At 40.9% G+C, this 22,261-nt stretch overlaps 1 protein-coding gene across 1 annotated transcript in view; it reads left to right on the top strand.

Moving 5' to 3' along the window:
• Window positions 1-21,969, top strand: part of PTPRN2 (protein tyrosine phosphatase receptor type N2) — a 1,552,619-nt gene extending 1,530,650 nt beyond the window's left edge. Inside the window, exons 20-23 of the mRNA XM_044294005.1 lie at window positions 3,018-3,071; window positions 6,645-6,709; window positions 14,582-14,655; window positions 20,143-21,969. Coding sequence (XP_044149940.1) covers window positions 3,018-3,071; window positions 6,645-6,709; window positions 14,582-14,655; window positions 20,143-20,214 — 265 coding nt within the window. The 3' untranslated portion in view covers window positions 20,215-21,969. The remainder of the gene's footprint in view (window positions 1-3,017; window positions 3,072-6,644; window positions 6,710-14,581; window positions 14,656-20,142) is intronic.
• The last annotated feature ends 292 nt before the right edge of the window (window positions 21,970-22,261 follow it).

The raw sequence follows: 22,261 nt of genomic DNA, 5'->3' as shown, positions 1-22,261 counted from the left end.
ACGTTCGTGGACATGAGCCCTTAGCCATTTCCATCTGAAATCCATTATTTTAGATGGAAAAAAGTCCTACATGCATTACTTTTTTTTCCTTCTAAAAAAAATGGATCTTAGACGGAAATGGCTAAAACGGATGCTCAGAATCCACTTTTTTTTTTACAGGATCAATTTTTTTCTGTTCTTTTGATGGATTAGAAGAAAGGAAAATAAAACTGTGGTGTGAACCCGGCTTTACATGGCGCCCGGGTGTTACTATTCCTCTTGTCAGTAGAGTGTGTTCCTACAAGTCTGATACTGTCAGCACTGATTGGATGATCTCAGAGTATGAAGGGACACGCCCACCTAGTTGTCAATTTGTTCCTACATTTACAGGAGGAAGAATGGAGAAACAGCACAGAGTTATAAGAAACAATGTCCTAGAATTGATATATCGCAGGGAATACAATTAATCAATAAAACAGACATATCTTTAAAGGGGACCTGTCACCGCTCCTGACATGTCTGTTTTTATAACTACTTGCACCCCCCTTATAATAACAATTCTGAAGCAATGTTTCTTAGAACTATATGTTGGGCTATTCCTGTGTTATTCCTGTTAGAGGTTTATGTATAAAGGTACAAATGGGTATTACCTGTTGGAGGCATGTCTCTGAGCAGTCTGATAGGATAGTTTCAGACTATGCAGGGTCACCCCACCCAGATTGCCCTGTAATCATAAACTTCTAGTAGGAATAGTAGAGAAATGACACAATATGTAGTCACAAGAATTTCAATTGAAATACAGTTATTCAGGCGGACAGGTTAGGAGAGGTAAGGGGTCTTCATTAAATGTGACGCTTGGGTTCCTTAATTAGAACATACTAGATATAAAATACTAATATAACATTTTGCCAAATATTATTTTCCAGTGCAAACATCATTTATCATTCAGCCCATGCCAAGTCACAAACCCCGGCCGCCCAGAGGACGTGATAGACGCTGGTCCATGATAAATCCCCCCCATTGTGTTTTTATTGATCAGTGGCCACCAACTGCATTATTTTATATCTAAATTGACTATTTTTAACAATTTATTTTCAAGCAATTAAAATATTCACAATTCTTTCTGACTTTTTGGCAAGAAATACATGTTTACTAGGACATTTGCATTTATTACATACCTAAGACAAGCAGAAATCCATCTTAGTTTACAACGTATGATATCCCTAGCAATAATTCTCCTTTTGTTGAGCAGACAGAAGCACGCTGCTATCTGATATATACCCTATACAATTATTTCATTTACGACTCCCAGATTATCAGTGTTGGATAAAATAACTGCAGAATTCGTCTTGCTGGACGGTATTGAAAATATGATGATAAAGCCGCTCATTAAATTTCTTGTGACTGCACAGTGGGTCTCGCCCAGCTACCCGTCCAGCGCTGTCGTATCAATGATGAAGCAGTCAGATACATTTTATTTTCTTTTTACTCCTCGCTATAAAGAAGATCGAGATCTCTGTGTTTCACATCTTCGCTTTATTTCTGTGAGCTTCCACCAGGCTTCCCAGCAATTCGCCAGACGCAAACCATTATTTCTTGTAGCTGCCAAATTAGTATTTCTACAGTTGCCTCACACACAAATAGAAAAGTCTGGGAAGCTGATTTGTGTGAGATAACTAAAAATCGACGGATACGTTTTTATTTATTTCTTTGGAAAGATTGGGAATTTTAGGTTGTCAAATAATATGACATTTCTTCTTCTTCTTTTAAAAAAAATACATTTTATGACTTTTGACCCAACTAGTTATTATTGCTTTTTATATATTATTTTTTTCTGCTATTGTCTATGCTTGTGACAATTTACACTTCAGCTACAATACAGTACTGAAAGCTAAAATAATTTTAATATAAATAAAAAAAATACATGAGATAGATAGATAATAGATAGCCAACTAGATTAGAGATAGATAGATAGATTAAATAGATGATAGATATGAGATAGATAGATAGATAGATATAGAGATAAATATATATATATATATATATATATATATATATATATATAATAAATATAGAGAGATAGATAGACATATAGATATAGAGATAAATAAATATATATATATATATATCCCCAAAAATATAAATATATATATAATAAATAGATATAGCGCGATAGATAGATACATAGCCAACTAGATTAGATAGATAATAAATAGATAGAGAGAGAGATATCAAGAGAAATATAGATAGATAGTATATTTTCATTTAAAAAATGAATATATTTTGCACAACTAAATAATACCTGGTTGCAATTTTTGTCTGCAAAATGTCCCAGTTTCTTTCTATTTCCTCTATACTTGATTCCATTATCTTATAGTATTTTATGAAACTTTTTGTGATTGTAAAGACTTTTCATACAACTGTTACTATTATCTGCATTGCCTTGCTTATTTTAGCTGTTAAGAGATGGAGATTTTGCTAAATAACGAACAATGTGCTAAATATTCTCAAAAATTTATAGATCAAGTTCTTCAGATAGAAAGCGACTATACTAAACATTTCTTATCATACAACATGGAATGTATAATAAATGTCATAGTACACGTACGTCATTGTGAAGCCATTGAATGCTAAGTTCTAACAATTTAATGTGTAACTTTGTAAAAAAAAAATAATCTATGAAATACAAAAATGTTACTATAGGAAAAGTGTGAAAATTGTTCTCCCACACATCTGCCTGAATACAAGAAGATAGAGAATGGCCTTGTGTAGGTGTAATCGATTCATTTTCATTCATGCAGTATTTTTGGGTCATTTTTATTTTTTTGAGAATTGAAAATAATTATCAAGCACTTTTCAAGTGAATATTTTCCCTATTGTTTTGCAAACAGCATTTTTTCAAGTTGAATTTGTTAGAATTGTATTCACTTAGTTTAAGTTCTTGTATCCTTTTGTATTCTTCAGTCATTAATGGATATGTATAGAAATGGCTGTGAATGGAGATGACGGCTAATATGTTTTGTCTTTTTTTATTATAGGAAGGTTAACAAGTGTTACAAGGGGCGTTCCTGTCCTGTAATAGTTCACTGCAGGTAAGTATGACTCCCCGAGCTACTCAAGCTTTCCAAAGAGTTAGGTCTCATGCACGTGGAGCCTGTATGGTGGCACGTACTATATCCATCAGATTCATACTACAAAACATGTGCTGATGTATGGTGCCTCCATATGGTGCCTTATTGTGGAGATGTTCTCGCTTGGAACAATGCCTCCATAATACAGCATGCAATGGAGCATGACATCATTTCTGTATGTCTCCTTATGAAAGGCATATGGAGGGGAAATAGGACTCCATAGACTACTACTGGGACATAGTATGGCTTTGTACAACTCAGGGATTGTGCTTACCCATAATATGGTCATGTGCATCAGTATTCCATTTAGTCACATTAAAGGGGTATTCCAGTTTGACAATTTTCGGCATAGTTGACAACATATGTTATCACTTACTAATAGTGATTGTTTATCAGTAATGCTCCATCGCGGTCACTTGACACTCTCTGCTGTGTTGGTTCCCTATCCTGATGACATCATGTCTACATTTGAGGCATGGCAAGGCTTGTAAGACTCTGCCCAGTGTGAATAACATCATCAGTGACCTCTCAGGGCGGTGTTCTGCTTGTTCTCCTGGACCCTGCCCTGTACACACATCCTCATCAGTGACCTTGCCTCTGAGGGTTGCTCGTTCTCCTGGACCCTGCCCTGTACACACATCCACATCAGTGACCTTGCCTCTGAGGGTTGTGTTCTGCTCATTCCCCTAGACCCTGCCCTGTAGATGTGATGTCAGCAATGATGCTGTGTCTTAGGGCGGGGTTTTCCAGCAGGGCTTGGATCTGTGCTGTCCGAGCTGGGAGGGAAAAGAGAGGCAGAGACCTGATGCTACAGACACTGTGAGTTTTGTGCCAGGATGTAAGCATGGGGCGTCAGTCAAAGATTGCATTTACGCTGGAGGAGTCAAAATACAGTCAGAACATCATCTGACTTATATAATGCAGTAAGGCTCAATGCTGTTTTTTTTTTTTGTGTAACCAGAAAACTCCTTTATTAAACTAAATATACTGGACTTCAATGAAGGAATAGAACCTCTACATATACATTATTTAAATATTACATGTAGCATACAAAATATTGTATTATTTTATATATTTCCAGAATAAAGTAATGATGATGGCACTCACCATAATCATTCAAGTGATCTTTATTTTCATATTTTCATCCCCCCCCCCAAAAAAAAAACACTTTGTGCAATAGCAGCAGGGGTGCAGAGCACCACACAGGCACCATGGCCCTCTGCACCCCTGCTGCTATTGCACAAAGTGTTTTTTGGGACGAAAATAAAGATTGCTTGGACGATTATGGTGAGTGCCATCATCATTAATTTATTCAGGAATTGCTTGTGAACTATATTTTTAGGATTGAGCACCACCATTATTCCCATAGGGGTCATCATTCCACCACGTTTTCTCCTACGCTGCTAGACATTCTGGCACTGAGCAGTGCCATCCAGCGCTTCTCTATATATCCTTGAATTATTTTATAAATTTTTATATAATGCTGTACAGGAATATTCTTAAAGGGCAACTTAAAGAGCCTCTTTCGTCATGATCAACCCTATTAAACCAGGCACATTGCTTGGTAGAGTTGATCATGCAAATTAAAACTATCTATTTCTTGTTTTTGTAAAGAGTAACTGTCATGTTTTCATCAAAAAAAAATTTTTAGCATATGTTACTATCTTTAGTTTCTTCACATATCACTGTTTTCCTTGAGTTTTTCCCTTAGTTACGGCTGTTTAAACATTTACAATATGAGGACCTTCTCAAGATGGCTCCTCTGCCAGTTCTCTAAAGGCCAAAATTACTTTCCCTCACTTCCCACACACACTTGCTGTAGCCAGCAGCTTCCTGCCAGCCAATCAGATTGGATTACTGAGAGACACGCCTCCTCACTCAGCATGCCTGCATTAGGCTTCAGTGTGGAGGACCGCCCCTCTGTCTTCTGTTTATACTAAAAGGAAGACAGACAAGCCCTATTAACTGTCTTTTAAGGGAGCAGTGGAAAGGGACAGAGGACATTAATGAAAGCTGTTATTATGAGGTAATTACAAATCTTTTGACAATCATTGTCGGACTAACTCAGGTATACATGCCTAGCTCTAATAAACTAGCAAATAAATAAAAATATGACCGTTACCCTTTAACTTGCATGGCTGCAGAGATATGTGGACTTTTGTCTTTATGAAAATTAGGAAGTTGGAGCACTGAGGAGTTTGTGTAGCTCTTGGAGCACTGCTACACCCCTTGGTGTTCAGTTCACTCCTTGCTCCCCTTTGATTGACAGCGCTAGACAGTCCTATCTAATACTGTCTGCGCTGTGGCTCATGTAGTCATTGGTGATCCAGCGTTACTTATGGTGCAAAAGCAGTATCAAATGGAATGCATGATTTTGCTACATGTAGGCATTCATTGGTGGCAGCGGAGCCTCTGCAGAGGGGAGCGAGCGCTGTGTCGGGAGGAGAGAACACTTACTGACCTTCCCATCCTCCCAGCAGCTGCGCTCGTTCGCTGTCTGGGAATCTGCTTGTGACTTCAGTCCACCCAGAAGTGGGAGGTGCTGGCGCCCAGCGGTGCAACCTAAAAATAAAGGTATCGTTTTAATCAGCATGATCAACCCTACCAGGCAATATGTCTGGTTTAATAGGGTTGATCATGCTGACAGAGGCTTGTTAAAATGCAAATTCATATAAATTTGTCTAGTTGCAACGCAGTATCATATTTAGGGATGAGCGAAACGACTTTGGATGAAACATCCGAAGTCGATTTGCGTAATACTTTGTTTGAATACTGTACGGAGCAAGCTCTCCGTACAGTATTAGGATGTATTGGCTCCGATGAGGCGAAGTTATTACTTTGTGAAGTCTCGCGAGACTTTGGGTAATAATTTCAGAAATTAATTTCTACTGTAAAAAAACATTCTCGGGTTCTGTTCCAAGGTACCACTGTACTCCATACAGTATTGGACCAAAGTTTTATGTGAATCGGCTTTGGATGTTTCATCCGAAGTCTATTCGCTTATCCCTAATCATATTCAGTTTTGCCTATTTTGGTAATCTTATTTCAAACCTTTTTTTATTATTCGATAGAAAATGTGCCTACATTTGATTATCATTTACCCCCCCGTGTGCATGTACACTGAGCACAGTGCCTCGATTCACAAGTGAAAGAAACTCACTCCTACTGGATCCCGCTGCCGCCTTTATAACTTTAATTGTATTTTCTTGCTCTTTCTATTGGAGTTTATTTATTTACAGATTCTTACCGTAAAGAACCTTTTTTTTATGATTTCCTTTCTTTTCATTACAGAAACTAACTATATGGAACAATAGTTAATCCCAATTGAACAGCTTGTGTTCATTAAAGGCTTTTTTTTGGGGGGGGGGAGCTTTTTGTATTTTATGTTTTATGCTCCCTCCTCCTCTTTTTAAATCTCTTTTCGTTCAGCTTCACCCATACTTTATTACCAATATTAATAGCGGAGCAGCACCCCTTTGACTTTGTTGCTTTTTTGCCATGGAAATGCTAACGAAATTCTCTTGTTATTCACAGCGATGGTGCAGGGAGAAGTGGGACCTATATCCTGATTGACATGGTACTCAATAAAATGGCTAAAGGTGAGCTTCAAAAGACCTACCACCTTGTTTTTGCTCGATGCATGCAGTTGCTATGACGACAGGGTACGGTATTCGGTGGTGGGTCTTATGCTGCAGACGGATGGATTTCTCTTTTATGATTGAATTTACAGTATGTGACTCAGGAAACAATGTCATTATAAATCTCTAAAAGACTATATATATAAAAAAAAATATATATATATATACTAGCTGAAGGACCCGGCTTCGCTCGGGTATATTTAATCTATTTCATTTAATGTTTGTGTGCGTTGTTAAAAGATATCAACACTATCCACTATAACAGTGACATCTACAGTACCCCACCCCCTTAACACAGACCCCTCCCCCCCCCACAGTGCCCCATCCCTTAAAATTGGACCTCTACAGCAGCCCGCCTCTTTAACTTTGACCTTTATAGCAGCCTTCCCCTTTAACAGTGAGTTTCACAGCATACCACCCCCTTGACAGTGACCTCTACAGGGGCCCGTCCCCTTAACAGTGGCCTTTACAGCAATCTGCCCCTTAACACTGACCTCCATAGTGGACCATCCCCTTAACTGTGACCGCCACAGCAACCTTTGCCTAGGGTGGCCAGAGGTCCAGTTTTAGGCCGACAGTCCGGCTTTCAGACTACCTGTCCTCTGTCTGGCGCAGGGCCTGGACGGACACAAGGATGTCCTTTTGAACAGCTCACTCTGAGACAGCAGCACTGTGCTGTCTGAGTGTAAGCTGCAGGGAGAAAGTCACTGTCCCTCCCACCCCTGCAGCTGACAGAAGTTGATTTTTAACTTCATTTTTTCAATCCCTGTCGGCTGAGGAGTGGGATGGGCGTGGCCTAACCATATTGGGGCGTGGCTTAGCGGGACCTAGAAGTTGATTTTTAACTTCATTTTTTCAATCTCTGTCGGCTGAGGAGTGGGAGGGGGCGTGGCCTAACAACCGAATTGGGGGGTGTCCTTTTGAACAGCTCACTCTAAGACAGCAGCATTGTGCTGTCTGAGTGTGAGCTGCAGGGAGAATGTCACCCTCCCTCCCACCCTTGCAGCTGACAGAAGTTGATTTTTGCCTTTATATTTTCAATCCCCGTTGGCTTAGAAGTGAGAGGGGGTGTGGCCTAACCGGATCAGGGGCGTACTTGGGGGCAGCGTTTTAAGTTTGTCTTTTGAGGGTGGACACATTGTGGCAGGGGGCGTGTCTGGCCTCCTTCCTGCAAGAGTGACGGCCCTCTGGCCACCTTACTGTCTCATTTGCATACTAAATAAACTGGATTTTCAGAGGATAAAAACATCTATTGCTGGAACAAAGGCACAACTGGAAATAAGGTACTAAGTGCTATTAGGCCATGGCTTTACTTCAATAGCGATTATCCTGGTGACAGATTTCCTTTAAAGCTCTCCTACAGCAGTGAAGAAAAATGGCTAGGTTGTTGTGGAAACCTGGAGTAAAACTGTGTATGTGGAGGCTAATGGCCTGCGAGCTTCTATTGGCTGATAAGGGTCATGTGACTAAGCTTCTATTGGCTAATGCATTTTTTGGAATATCTCAGGAACGGTACCGTCCTAGAGAACTGAGATCCGGTCTGAAACCTGATGTACATGTGTGTCAAATTTCGTGATTTTAAATGCGATAGTGTGGATTCCTTTAGCGGACATGCATACACACATACATACATACACTCAGCTTTATATATTAGATATAAATGAAAAAGCTGTATGATAGAATTCTAGAATGTCAGAATTAATACCATGGTATAATATTCAACTGCATTTACAATTATACAATGTAAGACAGTTGACAGAATCCGTTTTAATGCGGACTATTCAGCATGTCCGCAAAAAAGAAGATTGCATTCTGCATTTTTGCGGACCCATAGACTTCAATGGAGCTACATCCTGATTTTCACTAGGACATGTTTTATTTGTTTTGCGGAGACGTATAAAGGAAGAAATGGGCCCCCTAGAAGTGAATGGTCCGCTTCTAATCCACAAAAAATTGCAGTTGGCCATCTAAATAAGCCCTTAAAGGAGGAAATTCCCCAGGAAATTCCCTGTTATACCAAGCACACTGCCTTGAAGGGCTAGCTCAGCTGAATGTATTTCTATCTTTGACTTAGTGACCTGTTGCTTCATTCTTGAGAATGTGCATATGCAAATGAGCAGTTAAGTGCACCATGGGTGGGCCCAAGCCTTGCTCTTCCTGCTCCTCTGCCAGCCCCTCCCTCTCCTTCTTGATTGACAGGACTAGGTGAGATGATGATGCAGGAAGCTTGGCCCTGTAGATCAAGAAGGAGAGGGAGGGGACTGGCAGAGAAAGCAGGGGGAGCAGAGGTGCACAGAGTGACTTGGACACACCATCGGTGCACTTAACTGTCCATTTGCATATGCATTCAAATAACTTTTTCTCTAGAATGAAGCAACAGATCGCCAAGAAAAAGGTGTCTAGGTGAGCTGGTCCATTTCCTGATGGCAGACTCCCTTTAATGAAGAAATCTAAAGTACAAGTAACCTACAATCTCTACCACAGGAAATGATAAAATGTCAAATTTAAAGGAGCACTCTGGGCAAAACATGTACAGTATGTTATGCCTAGTTCAGGGCATGAGGGGTGCATGACACAGGGGTTTAAAGAGAACATCCTTGCGCGGGGACCCCCAGTGTGATTGCCTTAAGCGTGAAGTTAACAGCAAAGCTTTTTCAGTCCTTAATTGACAAAATTGCACCATAATGGATGTTACTACCAGTTATCACAGTATCGCAAGATTTGCCTCATTAATATATCCCGCTAAGTAGACACAATTTTTGAAACATCTAAGTATTTCTCTAAGGAACAAAGCGGACAGTGGACATTTTTGTGCCCACTCCCATTGTGAATGCCCAACCCCAAAAATCCCCCATTTTAAAGCAAAGTTTGGAACTAGTTCCCACTGGACTGTTAGCAACTATGTCCGTAGGGAAAGTAACAGCACCCTTTGTCTGGCCCAGCAAAGCATCTCAGCAAATTTCATTCATCATAAGATTATTAAACATAGACAGGTCAAAAAGAGTTGTTCAGAATTATAGCAAAAAAGTGTACGTAATATTTTTTCCAAAACAGCGCCACTCCTGTAAATAGGCTGTGCCTGGTACTGCAGCTCATCTCCATTTAAATAAATAGGACTGAACTGAAATATCAGACACAGATAATTTATATTAATTCTGGACATTCCCTTCAAGTGTGGTCCTATCAATTCGAAACCATTCCCTCTATGTGGTTTTGGTACAGTTACTGTGCACAGTTTTTCTTCTAGACAAAACCAGGTTTGGAAAAGTTTGCTCAAAATGTACCTTTTGGTTTACGCCAAATTTTATACCAATAATATGCCAGTAATTTAATTCTATGGGGTGTATTTGCCCCTTAAAGGGGTTATCCCATGATTATCATATAGTACATGACAGTCTCTTTCTAAGAAAGCTAGAACCAGCCCTGTACCTCACATGGATCCAGAGATCTTGATCCAATTGCTCCGCTAGATTGATTTCAAGCAGCCAGCTCAGGGGTGTGTCCTGTAACTGTCACTGCTTCTCACAGAAGATATGGGTGGTGGCAGTTGAAGCTTGGAACTGAGCATGTGCGTCCACCTCAGTAAGGCTACATTCACACGTCAGTATTTTTCTATATCCCGAATTTCGGTCCGTTTTTTGCGGATCCGTTGTTCCTGAAAATGTTTCCGTATGTCATCCGTTTTTTGCGGATCCGCAAAAAACGGAAACATGTATAAATTTTAATAAGCAAATAAAGTTGTTTGGATTTCTTTGAAAAAAAAAAAAAAAAGTTTCTGTTTGCAGGATTTAATTTCCAGGAACGGAATCCGCATAAAACGGATGACATACGTAATAACATACGAATGTCTTCCGTTTTTTGCGGATCCATTGACTTTGTATTGTACCAGGATCCGATTTTTGCGGAAAAGAATAGGACATGTTTTATATTTTTTCGGACATGCGGAACGGAACAACGGAAACGGACTGCACACATTGTGCTGTCCGATTTTTTTCAGGACCCATTGAAAATGAATGGGTCCAGATCTGTTCCGCAAAAAACGGAACAGATCAGGAAAGAAAAAACGGACGTGTGAATGGACCCTAAGGACGAACAGCAGGTGGGCCTGTACAGATACATTTTATTGAATAACTTAGTGGCTTTACAAAATTTTTAATTACTTGCAATTGCGAAAGTATTCAGATTCAGGTGTTGATTGAATATATTGTACAATATTTTTATGGGACAAACCCTTTAAAGGCATAAACATGTCCATTACCAGAGAATAAAAGAGAGTTGGTAAAGGCGGTAACAATGGGCACTGCGACCTACAGAAAGTGACTGCATGCTTGGAATAGATTTACAGATTAGAGTAAGTATATACATTTTTTATAGAATTCCATGAACTTTACGAGAGATAATAAATGAATAGCGAAAATCTCAAACTTTTTACTGTACGCTGATGCATCCTTCTTAGCTTTTCACATACATATTAATTTGTGTCTAATTCTATACTTTTAGAAAAATGCCAAAACCCCCTCAATAATTCAAATTCTTTGAGTTTGCCCCTTAAATAGCAGAGCGGTGACAAAGGCATAAACGTGTCCATTACCAGAGAATCAAATGACTGACTGTAAGGAGATGGCAAAGGCTCTAACAATGGGCACCGCAACATCTTTTAAACATTAGCCAAATTAGTTTCAGGCCCATTGTGACAAGATGTGGTGGAAAAAAAAAGAAAAAAAAAGACACGACTTACAATATATACTATTTATATCTATACAAAAGTAAATGAGTGGAATCTTTCCAGCTTCGTTCTTTCAGTCACTTAGGTTGACTTTGTTGCACGAACACCAAAGAATGTCATTTATTGACTCCATTCTAGCATGTAATGTCAAATTCCATTTTAAGTGTGTGCTTAGTCTTACACAATAGAAGACAAGTCATGTGAAACTGGCCAAAGAATGGAGTCACAGGGCTTTCTCAGATTGGTGACCGCCATTTTGTGTTTGACCTACTCCCCTCTGCCAATGGGGTGTGCAATTTGCAATCCGCTGACCTGTTGCTTAGGCTGTAGTTTAACTGAAAGATCAAAGGGCAACGCGGGCATTTCAACCCTGCTGAGGTGGGCCTTTCCCAGGCTGTCACACTGTGAGGCAGCCAAAGGTTTTGTTCTGACAGGAATCTAGGCCCGGTCTGTGAGGCCTATGTCTTCTTTGTCTGGCCTGAGAAGTTTGAGGCCCAGGTTCAGAATCCAGTGTTCATCAAAATGATCAAAGGCCTTGAAGCCTCGGACATGAAATCTTTCTTTCCATTTCCTTTTTTCTTCAAGAATGAATTGTACAAGTACCAAAGAATGCTGTTTTCCAAAGCTTTTATAGTAAGTGTGAGCTCTAACTTCAGAGTCCTTCAGTTGTACACATAAAAATGTAAGTGCATTTTCAATCTGGGCCCAGCTGCAGGACCTGCATCTATGAGAATAAAAAAAAAAAAGAAAAGCCTTTAAGGATTAAGGCCTTCAATCTTTGAAAGTGAGTTTCACGATTAAAAAAGCAAAAAAGGAAAAAAAATAGAATGATTTGTGTTCTTGTTCTACTGCTGAAGTGTATTGAGAAGCGGACAATAATGTCTTTAATATTAAAGTGATAATGAAAAAAACATTACAGTGGGAAACGAGAAAATCTTTAAGACGGCCTTGTCCTTTGTGTAATCCCATAGGTTTCCTTATGTATAAAGATTTTTTTTCTGCCTTTATATTGTTTGAACTATTTTTCCCCCCTGAAAACTGTAGAGCTGCGGTATATAGATTCACAGCATGCACATACATAGATTTTTCTTTCTCTCAAAACATATATAGAGCTGTGCTTTAAAATAAATTATAAAAATGTGTAAAAAAAGTCATTTACTCTTATTCACATACTAACCCTGTGTAGCAAGGAATGAACTCCCCCCCCCCCACTCCTAGCAATAAACTGCAGTGATTTGAGTGCTATACACAGTTTAAAGGGATTATCCCACAATCAGTTTTTTTTTTCAACCTGCCCACAGGCTGCGACTCCGGCCATCCTGAAAACAGGAGTGCAACAAGTGCCTGAATGGACAGCAGTGCCCATGTCACTTCACCGCACTGAGAAAGTTAATACAAACCACTTACTAATGTATTGTGATTGTCCATATTGTCCATACGACCACCCTGCAATCCAGCAGGGTGGTTGTGATTGCATATAGGAAAAAGCACTAGCCCATGTATGGTCCCGGCCACCAGAAAGGCCAGTGCTTTTTCCTATAGTGTGCAAGCACGACCACCCTGCAGGATTGCAGTGTGGTTGTAACCATGGAAACGAGAAATGTATAATATGATAGGAAAATGAATCCAGCCAGAAAAGGAGGTAATATGGACAATCACGATACGTTAGTAAGTTAACTTTCTCTACATGATAAATGCCACTTACTGAAGTGAGATAATTCCTTTAAGAACACACCGCTCGTCATTACGGTGGGGGAACGACTTACCCTGATGGGTTGTGCAGCAGGAGCTTGTACCTCTTTTCCTATACTCATGCCCAGATGCCATGGCGCAGTGTGGTAAATACACTCCACACTGAACACAGAAGGGAAAGGAAAGGGTATTGGGCCTGGAACCTAGGGAAAGGGAAATGGTTGCCACCTAGTGAGTCCCTATGCCGAGCCCTGACTGCTATCAGTATGAACAGACCTTGATGGTAGGAATGTTCATACGCAGGAACCTAAGGCCTATTCCTTCATCTGGCGAGACCCCCTCAGGCCTAATAACAGGAGGTAGGGGAAAACAACAAACAAAAAAGAAGATACACTTAACTTCCAGAAGTATGCGGATAAGCAGGAACTCAGAGAGAACCAACACCAGGACTTCCACAAACAAGGAGCTATCAACCGCATAGCATGATGGGTGAGGCTGCACTAAATAGAGGAGAAGGAATGACCACTTAAGCTACACCTGAGACAAGAGGTGTGGTCATCCCCAGCAATAACACAGAAAGGTGAATCCAAAGAGGCTGTCAATCACGTGCAGCCAGTCTCCTCGATATTCTAGTCCCTGTCACAGGCGGGACTACCAGATCTATGTAAAAGTCTGCTGCATCGAATACACTTTCACTTCCTACTGTTGTTGGTTAAAGTTATTCCGATACTTTGTAGCATTTTGTAAAGATTAACTATTTATAGCTAAAGTCATTTTTTTTTGTCAAAAGGAATGTAATTACAAGTATTAATTATGGATTGAATCGTGTATAATATTATAGGGTATAGACACCTGGGTCCTTAAGCGTCAAGTGCCTCTAGAGAATGCGGGGTTGTATGTATGTGGCTCTATTTGATCTTCTCTCCAGCCTCTCATCTTCATCTTATACAAGCTTTCCATAGCGTTAGGTACTGGCGGCCATTACTGTTTAGTATCCCACAACTTTCATGTGAATCTTAATATCGATTCCATCTCCATCTTCGATACTTTTGGATATAAAGAAAGTATCTTGATATCCATTCAAATTGAAGCTCTACAAAGTTGCAGCAATTGTGCCTCTATTTCAGCAGACGGTACCGTTCTTTATGCGCGGGATCGCAGTGTCGCGACACACAATAGGTAGACCTCTCTCAAGAGTCCTCCTTTTTCTTCCTGTGATGATGATAATCAAAGCTACACTCCTCTTTTTCTGTATGAACATTACAATTGCATCTGTCTGGCACGTCCACCGAGGCATGAATTAATATTTTTCAATTGGTCTGTTGTCCGAGGGGAACTGGCTGGGAAGAGATTGACAGATGCAGCTTGAATCGTCTTGCCTCTTAGAAGTCAGCCCAATTTGTGCTTTGTTGCAGGTGCTAAAGAGATTGATATTGCTGCTACCCTGGAGCACTTGAGAGACCAGCGACCAGGAATGGTGCAGACAAAGGTACTGTCAATAACACTTGGGGGGGGGGGGGGGGGATAAAAGTGTATTAAAGATTCTTCAGTAATATTTTCTCTGTGTTAAAGGGAAAGCAGATTCTGACCTAGTTCTGCACACCTGACAAGCTGGGTTACTTTGCATACAGTACATTTCAAGTGAACAGGTCTTAAGATTTATCTGAGCTCCTTCTCTCTGTTTACTTTCATTCTCTGGGGGCCGAGGTAGAAATCCATACCAATTAATATGAAATAAGGGAAACAATAACCTTCTCGGGGCTAATCAGGCGCTCGGATCAAGGTCTAATATACAGGAATATACTCTCAGCTAGAGAGGAAATTAGAAATTTCTATTTTTAATTCAGGGCATCTCGGCTCCCATCCTGTTTCATCTGCACACACTATGCCATTCATAATGAAAAACCGCCACACCGTTGTCAGTTTCCCAACCTCAAGAAAGAGGTAATTAATGAACTAAGAATCAGATTTTCAACCTTTCATCCATTATGAATATTTTCTAGCACAAAGAAGAGAGAATATAAAGTCCCGGAATGGCCCAGAAGCCATCGAGGTTTGAGGGGTTTCATGTGTCTGTAATTTTAGAGGGTTTTCCAAATAAAATGCATGTGAATAAAGGTGCTGCATACAATGAGGAGAATGCAGAGCAAATCCACAAGAGAATATTCATTTCCATTTGGTTGGTTTCACGTATAGGTTTCTAGAGGCATTTGTCTGCACGGTTGTGTTTTTAGCACCTAAGGTGATGTTTTTGCATTAAAAATACCAGCTCCAGATTTTAGATGAAGGTCTATGGGAAATGTTCAAGCATGTTCATGTTACTGGCGTTTTTGTTCATTAGGTGGAGTTTATTGTATTTCTTGCCTTTTTTAAAAATGAAGAAAACACCAGCGGTAAAAGACACTGGGGAAGATATAATAAGAGTAGCATTGCAAACATCAGGCTTAGGCTACAAATGTATTTTGTTTCCGTTACGTTTTTGTTTTTTTTACGGATTGAATGAGGACCCATTTATTTCAATGGTGTCCGCATCCATATGTCTGTAGCCCCGCCAAAAATATAGAGCATGTCCTATTCTTGTCCATTTTGCGGACAAGGATAGGCATTGTTACAATGGATCTACAAAAAAACGAATGCAACACGCATGTGACACGGACGTCATCCGTATTTTTGCGGACCGCAAAATACATACGGCCGTGTGAATGTAGCCTTAGACTAGAATCACACTAGCGTTAAAACCATCCCACAGGCTATTATGTCAGAGGAAAAGCCTGCCGGAATTCATCCGATACTATAATGGGACCGGCGGGGATCGGGCCTGTTGCCGGCATTAGTGCTGAGATTCAGGCAGACAAAAAACAGTGCAAGCACTAATGCTGGAAACATGCCAGATCCCCACCAGGTCCCATTATAGTGATCGAGCTCTGGTGGTGCCCCAGCTATGCCGGATAAGACGAACAGCGGAACAGCCTGCTGCGTGCTTTCAATGCTATCATGAAGCTAGACCTTAGTATAAAGTCCATCGACACAGAATGCTCCAAATTTATTAAGAGGCACAGTCCTCTTAATAAATTTGGCACATTTTCACATTTCAGTCCACCAGATTTCACTTTTTGGAGGACAGAATAAACAAAGAACAGGAATTCTTTTGTTGCTCTTCGTTTTTTCAGGGGGCACCACGGCCTTCTCTCTGCTCACCAAGCACAGCACCATACAGTGGATAATACCTGGGTTTTGTATCACACTCATTCACTTGAATGTGACCGATAAACATGACATCACCATCCTAGGCTAAGCTGCGAGTGCCTCGACCTTCTCAAACAGCTGATTGTTGGGGGTCCTAGGTGTCGGACCCCCACCAACCATATACTGATGACTAGAGATGAGTGAAGTTGGCAAAAACCAGGTGCGGCTCAAAACCCAGAACAGGAGCAGATCTTTCCCTTATACCTTATGTTTCTGGAGGCTCCAATCCTGGTTTTGGCTCACAATCACTGAGGGAAATCACTGACCAAACGCTGACGTGTGAATGAAGCTTAATTCAAATCCCTAGAGCTAGAGATGACCGCTGTGAGATTTCAGCTCTTGTGTCTGCAAAACTGTGAATTCTGTTCTGATTCTGGGGTACGGTACATGCTGTGATGTATTCACACATGTATTCAACGTGTGGTTATATATGTAAACTACAAAGTCATTTTCAAAGGTGAACACGTTATCATTGCCATAGCATGAAAGATTACAAGGTTAGCAAATGCATGGCTGTTCATAGGAAATTCCCTGATGATGATATGTATACGTATAGAAACATGATGAGCAGGGATGACCTTAGATGGTAAAAATTAAAATTGAGCTCCATTTTGGTACTGCTTGACACAACCACCCTGCAGCACCACGGATAGGAATAGTTAGGGTACTTTCACACTAGTGGCAGGACGGATCCGACAAGCTGTTCACCCTGTCAGATCCGTCCTGCCGCTTTTTCGACGTGCCGCCGGACTGCCGCTCTGTCCCTATTGACTATAATAAGGACGGGGGCCGAGCTCCGGCGCAATACGGCAGTTCGCGGTGAGAGGCCACTAGACTAAAAAGTCGGACATGCAGTACTTTTAGTCCGGCAGCCTCTCGCCGTGCACTGCCGTGCTGCGTCGGAGCTCCACCCCTTCCCTATTATAGTCAATGGGGACGGAGCGGCAGTCCGGCGGCACAGCGAAATAGCGGCAGGACGGATCCAACAGGGTTAACAGCCTGTCGGATCCGTCCTGCTGTTAGTGTGAAAGTAGCGTAAAGGCATATTGCTCCCAATCACCTTTCCATTATCCTTGGGTTGTGTCTTCACTCTTGTTTTTTACATTTTGTGCACCCAGTAGAAAACTTGTGAATCTCTGCGCTGGTTCTGCTCCCAGATGTACACTTGCTTGGCTGTTCTCAGAACTCCAAAGAAATGAATGGAGCATGCTGGGAGTCAGTAGTTTCACAACAGCTGGAGTGCCGGAAGGTTAACCATCAATGATGGCCAGTTTCGCCGTGCATCGCCGGACTTGTGATTTAAGATGGCAGCTCGCATGTGTTCCCGGGCGAACATGGCCATCACTGTTAACCATCACTGCCCTATAGGGTTCATATACCCTGAATGATAACAGTCACCTGCAGGATACACTTCTAATACCCCTGCCACATTACATTTGTTGGATTTGATGATTTTGCCCCCGTGCAGACACAAATGATTAAAGTGAACAGTAACATGAAATGACAGCCTGTTTAATGATGTGACCCAAATACAATTTTTGACCTTTCGTTAATGATTTGTAAAAAAAAAATGTTCTTTTTCTTTATAATGAATTTTTCTTGTTAATTAACAATAAAAAAAGAAAGATGTGAAAAGAAGACAAAATAAAAGCCAATTAAGTGTAGATATTCTGTAAACAAGCCGTGTGTGTCCGTCATGTCGTGGGCTACGTGCTAATCACATTTCCATTCTGTTTCCAGACAGTTACACTGCCCATATCTCTCATGGAAATGCCTGGTAAATTATAAGTATCTGATTACTTACCAGGGCCGCGTGTTCTCAGGAGAATTAGACTTGATGGATTTAAACAAACCGCACGATTTGCCAGCAGAATACAAATAAGAAATTGTAGACTTTTTGATTATTTTAAGTCTTAGGATTAAAACTCAGGATAGAAATGCCAATTAGAAAAGTCCCCAGGCAAACAGCCACCCAAATTACTACAGCAATAACGTAATCTTCACAGCCAGCATAAAATATTGTTATTATTTTCAAGGATTGCAAAGGATTCCCATTGCAATATTTGTCCTCCAAAAAACAAAAAAAGCATAAAAAATGCTTACTGTGAATTCTACAGGCAAGTACAGTTATCCATGGTGTTCCATGGTAAACCACCAGGCTTTCTACCCTTCTTGTCTCCATCTCTTACGAATAGTATAGGACAACATTACCTTCCTCAAAGAACACATTCATTTTTTAACTGATGATCTATCCTCTGGATAGGTCATCAGTATCTGATTGGTGGGGTTCCAACACCTGGGACCTCCTCCAGACAGCTGTTTGAGAAGGCACCGGTGCTTTCAGTAGTGCCGTGACCTTCTCTCAGCTCTCCAAGCACATTGCCATACGTTGTATACCGGCAGTGTTTGGTATCGCAGCTCAGCTCTGTTCACTTCTATGGGGCTGAGCTGCACCTAGGCCATGTGACCGATGAATGTGACATCACATGGCCTAGGAAAAGCCACGAGAAGGCTGCTACGCTACTGTGAGTGCTGGTGCCTTCTCACATAGCTGGTCAGCAGGGGTCCCAAGTTTCGGACCCCCACCAATCGGATACTGATGACCTATCCTGAGGACAGGTCATCAGTTAAAAAATCTCGGATAACCTCTTTAAAGACTACAGTTTCTCAAAACCCTAGATGGGCTGCAGATCACATCACAATCACTGGATGTCTGAGCACAGACACATATAGCATAAACAACTCCCAACAGACTCTGGCGAAATCATGTGTTTTTCCTAAGCTGCTCTTATCATACCAAACAAGGTGACTAAAAAATGGCGAATTGTATGTTTTTCTAATTTTTCTAATAGTTTTTCTAATTTTAATAATACCAAATGCAGCATGTGAACAGGTGTGGTGCAGTTTCGGCAGAAAGCAGCTATGTTTTTCTAAACCTCTCTCTTTCTTTAACAGACACATGCTTGCTCCTCATAGTCTAATACAGCATGTGAAGAATGGAGAAAAAAATTGACTGGGAATTGCCTGCCCAGATATAAAGCTCGGCACTCCATGTTGGCCAAACTGATTGTTTTCAGCAGGATTGTCCAACTCCCTAAAATGAATGAGGTCGGCCCAACCATGCCCCTTAAAGGGGAAAAGAAGAATGTGACATGTCGGATTTCACTTTGTTTGCCTCTTGAAGAGGAAAGAAGGATCTAACATGTCAGATTTCACTTTGCCCCTTGAAGGGGCAAAAGAAGGAACCAAAATGTTAGATTTCACGTTGTTTACCCCTTGAAGGGGAAAAGAAGGAACTGAAATGTTGGATTTCACTTTGGTCCATGGAAGAGGAGGAGAGAGCTGATGGCTATTGTCAGAAGGAGCGCTCAGCTGACAGCTATGTCACGTGTATGGCCATTTTTACAATGACAGAAAAACAATTCCAATGTGTTTCTGAACATATAGTTAAAGGAGACTATAGAATGAGCGATTCTTGCACTTTTATCCTGAATGCAAATCATGTGCAGATCTGTGCGCTTCTGTAGAGAATGTATTGTCTTATGCATAATGAATGGCGTCTTGGCAATCATCTTGAGTCCTGCAATATCTTGTTCTTGATTGAAGAACATATTGTGATGATTATGATTCCCTTTCTGGCTCTAGTGAAACGACAACTGCTTAAAAGCCAAAGAGAAACAATGTTGCTGCGGCCCATTTTACTGATTTTATTATTTTCTTTTTCTTCCAGGAGCAATTTGAGTTTGCGCTGACAGCCGTGGCAGAGGAAGTGAACGCAATACTAAAGGCCCTTCCACAATAAGTGTTTGAAATATCTGAAGAAATCCCGAGGGAGCCTTCCCTCCACCCCCTTTCTCCTATCAATCTCTTTAAACGTTGTTGGAAATTGTGACCTGGTGTGTGTCATGTATAGTAACCGCACAGAGACAGGCGTCCGCATTGTTGTCCCCTGCTGGGAGAGCCGTTTGCTCACAGCAGCCCAATGATAGTATATAGGGAAACACAACTGGTCAGAAAATTGCTTGTCTTTTCTTTTCGCTTGAGAATAATAAAATGTCCTTTTTTTCTTTGTTTCTTGCTTGAACATCACCATTGTTATTGTTTATTGTCTTTTATTAAACCCTTCCTTTACTTTTGCCCATACCTCATACTGGTAGAATAAGAGCGATTTGCTGGTAATTCATTGCAAGCTATCACAAATCCAGTTCCATTGTTGCCTATACCAGATGTCTTCAACCCATGGTTCTCCAGCTGTTGTGAAACTACAACTCCCTTCATGCCCTGACTACCATGAGTTGCAGTGAGCTGTAGTTTCCTAACAACCATAGAGCTATGGGTCGGAGACCACCGGCCTCTACCATTCTTTCACGTAAGCTTCGTTGATCAATAGGACCATTATGCTCGTTGCTGAACAATTATGTGGTATGTAACAATTCTCAAATGTATCAATTGACTCCAAAATTACTGCAGTTTATCAGTTATTAAATTGCATGAGTCCAACAGAAAAGGGATAAAAAAGAGAAAATCTTTCATGAGCAGACATACAGCTTTAAACAATGATGATGATGAAGAATGCTTAACGGTGTCATTTCGCCATAAAATTCACAGGCACAATGTCTTTTAGGGCTAGCTGAATGTAGTGATATCGCTTAGAGATCTGTTGCTTTATTCTGGATTTTTTTTAATTGTATATGCAAATGAGCTTTTGAGTGCACAGAGGGTGGGCCCATGTCTCTCTGTGCACCCGTACTCCCCCTGCTATCTCTGCCAGCCCTTAACTCTTCTTCTTGATTGACGAGGCCAGGTTCCTGCATAGTCATCTTGGACCTATCAATCAAGAAGCAGGATGGGCTGGCAGAGGAAACAGGAAGGTGCACAGAGTGGCTTGGGCCCGCCCTTGGTGCACTAAACTGCTCTTTTTCTCCAGAATAAAGCAACAGATCGCTAAATGAAAGGTATCATTACATTCAGCTGATCTAGCCCTACAAGACATTGTGCCTGGTTTAACAGTGAATTTCCTGGTGACAGGCTCCCTTTAAGTCAGGCCAACAGCTCACTTGGCTCAGAAGATGACACCAGATTTCCTAAGATAAAATTATGACTGAAGCAATCTCTATCCTTCCCTCGTCCTCCTCACAGTGCTTCAAATAGCAGAGACAAAGAGGCAGATATATAAAGCTGGTTGCTATGGGGCAGTCCCCATAGCAACCAATCAAGACTAAATCCCTATTATTTAGAGACGCTTTTGAAAATCGAAGCATCCTGATTGGTTGATACTTCGAAGCATCCTGATTGGTTAACAGCACAAATAGGTACCAAATAATTTAAAACATTAATCCACCTCGGTATATGATGGAATTTAAATAAATGTATAGTAAAAAAAAACTGCTTTACATAAACATTTTGTGCATCATTAATATTGGCTGGACTTGCCCTTTAAAGGAGTTATGCCATGATTAATTTTAAAAATGAAAATGATACATCATATAGGACATGACAACTTCTTTCTAATAAAGCTAGAGCCAGCCCTGTACCTCACATGGATCCAGAGATCTCTCCATTCACTGATCCAATTGTTCTGCTAGATTATCTTCAGCCTAACATCTCAGGGAGTGTGTCCTTTCTGCTGCAGCTCTCTCCCTGTATCTGTCACAGCTTCTAACACAACATTGGGAGCTGTAGTTTGCAACAGCTGGAGGGCCGCGTTTGAGGATGCCTGCCATAGAGAATGAATGGGTCCGCACCTATTCCGGAACAGATGCGGACCCATTCTACGGTGTGAATGGACTCGTAAACTGAGCATGTTCAAGGTAGATAAAAAAAGATAAGGAAGAGAACCAACAGCAGGT

The sequence above is a fragment of the Bufo gargarizans genome, chromosome 5 (genome assembly GCF_014858855.1).
Source record: "Bufo gargarizans isolate SCDJY-AF-19 chromosome 5, ASM1485885v1, whole genome shotgun sequence".
Taxonomy (NCBI): domain Eukaryota; kingdom Metazoa; phylum Chordata; class Amphibia; order Anura; family Bufonidae; genus Bufo; species Bufo gargarizans.
The sequence above is the reverse complement of the archived record's forward strand: the minus strand, read 5'-3'. Positions and strand labels throughout refer to the sequence as shown.